The sequence below is a fragment of the Engraulis encrasicolus genome, chromosome 1 (assembly GCF_034702125.1).
Source record: "Engraulis encrasicolus isolate BLACKSEA-1 chromosome 1, IST_EnEncr_1.0, whole genome shotgun sequence".
NCBI lineage: Eukaryota > Metazoa > Chordata > Actinopteri > Clupeiformes > Engraulidae > Engraulis > Engraulis encrasicolus.
Window position 1 is genome coordinate 44,442,390 of NC_085857.1, and position 5,000 is coordinate 44,447,389.

The 5,000-nt window shown below is 43.9% G+C and overlaps 1 protein-coding gene across 1 annotated transcript in view; it reads right to left on the minus strand.

The window, feature by feature from the left end:
* Positions 1-5,000, minus strand: part of sh2d3a (SH2 domain containing 3A) — a 40,745-nt gene that overhangs the window by 33,106 nt on the left and 2,639 nt on the right. The window contains exons 2-4 of the mRNA XM_063203375.1: positions 4,530-4,621; positions 2,280-2,397; positions 544-796 (exon numbers count right to left, since the gene is read on the minus strand). Of these exons, the coding sequence (XP_063059445.1) occupies positions 544-796; positions 2,280-2,397; positions 4,530-4,619 (461 nt within the window). The 5' untranslated portion in view covers positions 4,620-4,621. The remainder of the gene's footprint in view (positions 1-543; positions 797-2,279; positions 2,398-4,529; positions 4,622-5,000) is intronic.

Sequence of the window (5,000 nt, forward strand, 5' to 3'; positions counted from 1 at the left end):
AACTCTATCTTGTAACTCAAGCAGACGAATAACAGCAGCCATGTTGTCCCAATAACGCATTTAAACCTCCTCCAGGGGTGGCTTAAATTAATCAGGCAATGCAGGTTTATCCTTGGGTTAAAATAACTGGTGCAACAGACTCAAAATTAATCTCAGTTTAAGTGGGGTATTAAATCTGAGTTTAGCCATGGATTAGATTTAACCAGAGATTACTGGAAACTAAGTTTAAACTGGGTTTAAGTTTGATGCAACACAACTAAAAATTTAACTTAGATTAAATGCAGATTAAAATTTAAACCACGTTGGTGCAACCCACTCTAAGATAGGGACAAATTTAAAAATAATCAATCTGTCTCCCTCTCTTGCTTTTTCTTATCCTCCGCCTGAAACTTCTCCCAGCTGACACATACACAAACACCTACTCCCCTCACACACACACATGCACACACGTGCACGCACACACACACACACACACACACGCACACGCACACACACCTACCCACACACACACACCTACCCACACCCACACACATCCAGCCGTACCTCATCTTGTGCTTTTGAGTCCTGTCCAAGTCCAGTTGCAGGTCGGCCTGAAACTCCTCCCCTGGTGCGCGGAGCTGCGAGCAAGAGGAGGAGAGTCGGTGCTGATGCTGGCTATCTCCTCCGTTGCCGCGGAGACGCAGGCGGGGCACGATGCTCTGGCGGTAGAGGTCACTCCCAGGCCGGTCTAGAGAGGAGCCCAGCGAGTGTTTGCGGCTCAGCCGACTGCGACGACGCTGCACTGTGGCATAGACATCTGTAGGGGAGAAAGACGCACGCACGCACGCACGCACGCACGCACGCACACACACACACACACACACACACACACACACACCAGTGGTGTCATTCAGGGGGTTAAAGTGTCACTGAGTCACCAGGGTGCCATGTGTATAGGGGGCCCACACATAGTCAGATGTTTGTATATATATGGCTGGGGGGCGAGGGGGGGGTCCATTGGAGCTGATTGTACATAGGGCCCACTATTTGCTGCTATACCCGACACACACATAGACACATACACACACTACATATACATAACATTATACTTAGCTGATGCTTTTTATCCAAAGCGACTTACAGTTATTTTTAAATGCAGGGTATTTTTTGGTTAGCCTATTGTCCCTGGAGCAGTGTGGGGGTTAGATGCCATGCTCAAGGGCACTGCGGCCATGGAGTGTGATAGAGAGTGGAAGCAGAGAGAGTAGAGAGAGAGGTTCCATTGGCCCATTGTTTCCGGGTTCTATTATTGCAAGGGGGAGGTGGGTGAAATCCCCCTTTAGGCAGACCTAGGCAGACCTAAGGACTGTTCTATTCAATGCTTGGAGTATTATGACACGTCCCTTTAGGCAGACCGGAACCTGGTCACGTTAGGTGCCCATAGCAACCTATTACGATGGCATATCTCTATATACTTAAAGAATCTCAGGTGGAAGGGTGGGATTCGAACCTGCTGAACCTCTGATCTAAAGCCCATCTCCTAAACCACTCGGCCACATGTGCCACAATGTCACTGTGTGTTTGAGAGGAGCCGAGAGAGCGCTTGTGGCCCAATCTGCTGTGGTGATGCTGCACTGTGACTTAGACGTCTGGAAAAGACAGTCACTCTCTCTGTTGACGCTGTCGACGTACTTTATTGTCCATATTTCTTTAAAGGGACACTGTGCAGGAAATGGTCAAAAAAGGTACTGCAACTATGCTGCTCATTGAAACTGGGTTGCCTATTGCCAAATTTGATCTTTACATGAAAGTTTACTAAGTAATAAACAAATATTTTCTAGTATGGTCCAAGTACAGTCATTTTTGCAGCTAAAAATTGCTATTCAAAATGGCGGACCATGGAGAAGAAGATCCCCCTTTTCATGTATGAAAAGTGCAATTTTTCCAGTCATAATGAATACTTAGAATTTGATGCTGGTGGTAAGTATTCATGAAAAAGGTAACATTAGTGAATGGGCAGCATAAATTCTGTAAATAAACAACTAAAAATCTCACACAGTGTCCCTTTAATGAAAAAAGAAGCGCAAAAAACACAACAGCTCTTGGTCCGGTTATCGATGGGTTAGCTCTCTTTAGTGTTATTGCACAAACACATGCACACACGCACACACGCACACACGCACACACACACACACACACACACACACACACACACACACACACACACACACACACACACACACACACACACACACACACACACACACACACACACACACACACACAGTGACACTGTGTACCTGCAGTAGGTTTGGGTTGTTGCTGGATTTTCTGTAGATGGTTGAGTATGATGTCTCGATGCTCCCTGTCTTCCACACCTGCCTCTCGAAGATCCCGATCAGTTACATACTGCAAACCCTACACACACACACACACACACACACACACACACACACACACACACACACACACACACACACACACACACACACACACACACACACACACACACACACACACACACACACACACACACACACACACACACACACACACACACAAAATCATACATACACAAAAATGCATGCACACGTCATGAATACTGCATATGTGTATCTGTGTCTGCACACATGTGCATGCATGCAAATACTTGCAGGCATGTGTATGTGATGATGGGAAATTTAAAAATCGTAAAAATCGTTAAAAATCGTAAAAATCGTGTATGGATTATCCATGCTTCCAGCACAGGATCAGACAGACAGACAGACAGACAGGAAGAGAGACAGACATATAGGGGGAGGGACAGACAGTGTGATTGTACTTTTTCACTTCCTTGTTAGTTATTTGTTTGTCTGCAGTCTTCACATGAACACACACATACACATACACATACACATACACACACACACGCACACACACACACACACACACACACACACACACACACACACACACACACACACACACACACACACACACACACACACACACACACACACACACACACACACACACACACACACACACGCACACACACACACACACACACACATACACATGTACGCACGCACACACACGCATGCACGTACAGTTTTATCTATAACAGATAGGTGGTGACAAACACACCCACAGACACACCCACACACACCCATTCACACGCACACACACGTACACAAGCACACACCCACACACACACACTCAGACACACCGAAGTGCGTGCCATCTGACAACCTTAAGCACACACACACACACAAGGAAGAGGTGAAATGGAAAGCAGTTGGCAAGACACAGGCAGTCAGGGTACACTGACACACACACACACCCGCACGCACACACACACACACACACACACACACACACACACACACACACACACACACACACACACACACACACACACACACACACACACACACACACACACACACACGCACATGCACATGCACATGCACGTACACACGCACAGGCACGCATGCACGCATGCACGCACACACACACATACACACACTATTGGAAGGCAGAACACCTTGCCAGTCACATGAATTGACTACCAGACAGCAGTATACTCACAACATAATACAACACAAATCACACATACAATATCACTCATGTCAGAATCTACAAGTAACATCACATATAAGCCAGGTGCCGCAAAGTTCTACATTGTTCAAAGTTCTGCATTGTACAGTATCTCTTTCAGACCTTTTAATCACAGGCAGATCACACCCGGAACACTGAATCTTGTCCTTTGACAAAGACGAAAAGTAAAAGGAGTGCTTATTCAGCACTTAGGGGGTGCCAACACTATGGGTGTTAAAGGAGCACTGTGTGTTTATTTCCGGAATTTATACTCCTCATTCAGAAATGTTACCTTTCTCACAAATATCTTCACCATCAAATTCTATTATAATTCTATTGTAAAATGTCGTTTTCATACATGAAATTAGATAAATGGTGGATTTTCTCCGTGTTCACCACTTTGAATTTCCAGAAATGGACATTTTCTTCTGTAAAACTTTGGTCATACTACTAAATATTATTTTAATATTTCATAAATATGCATGAAACAATCCATGATCAATCCATTTCAATATGCAGATCAAAAGATCAATCTATTTTAATGTTCAGCATAGTTGCAATACCTTCTCTGGTCACCATCCTACACAGTGCACCTTTAAATTTGACTGAAAAAGAAATGTCCAGAGCGTAATTTAGCTGTTTATTTTCCAAATGTATGCGGCCCATTCACAAACTTATCTTGTCATGAATATTCATTCAGTAATCAGATCATATCTACTGCTCCCACCAAATTAGAGTAAGTTTTGCAGCCAAAGATATCTATGATTAGTACGGTAATTCAAAATGGCGAACATGGAGATGACCCTATTCGTTTGTGAAAACTCAATTTCCAAGTCAAGATGAATATTTAGAAGTTGATGATGGTATTACGTATTCATGAAAAAGATGACATTTATGAGAGGGCAGCATACATTCTGGAAATAAACTACTAAATAGGCCTATTACATACTCTAAGGAAAGCACCGTCTTACCTCCATCCCGTAGTATTCCGCTTCCAGGGCCTTTGTGTACTGCGACAGGCCGATCTGTCTCAGCCACCATGCTATAGATCGATTACTCATGTCTGAGGAACAACAAAACATACAATTAGGGCAGCCATAGCAGAACACACTTAATTAGTAAGCATTTAGTTATTAGCTATAAGTGTGTACTGGGGCAGGCCGATTTGCCTGAGCCACAATGTTATGGATCAGTTGCTCATGTCTGAGGAACATAGACATACAATCAGGACAGGGGGAGCAGAACGAAGACATATATTGATCTACAATTAATTAGTCATTATCTATTAATTGTCACCTGCCAGGGGCCTCCTGATTGACCTAAAGTGACAAATTGCAGAATTGTGACAAGATGCAATATTGAAAAATTCATCTGTGCGGTTAAATACAGTTGGTAGACATGTTATCCTTAATTCCAAGCTTGTAATTATGACACTGTCTATG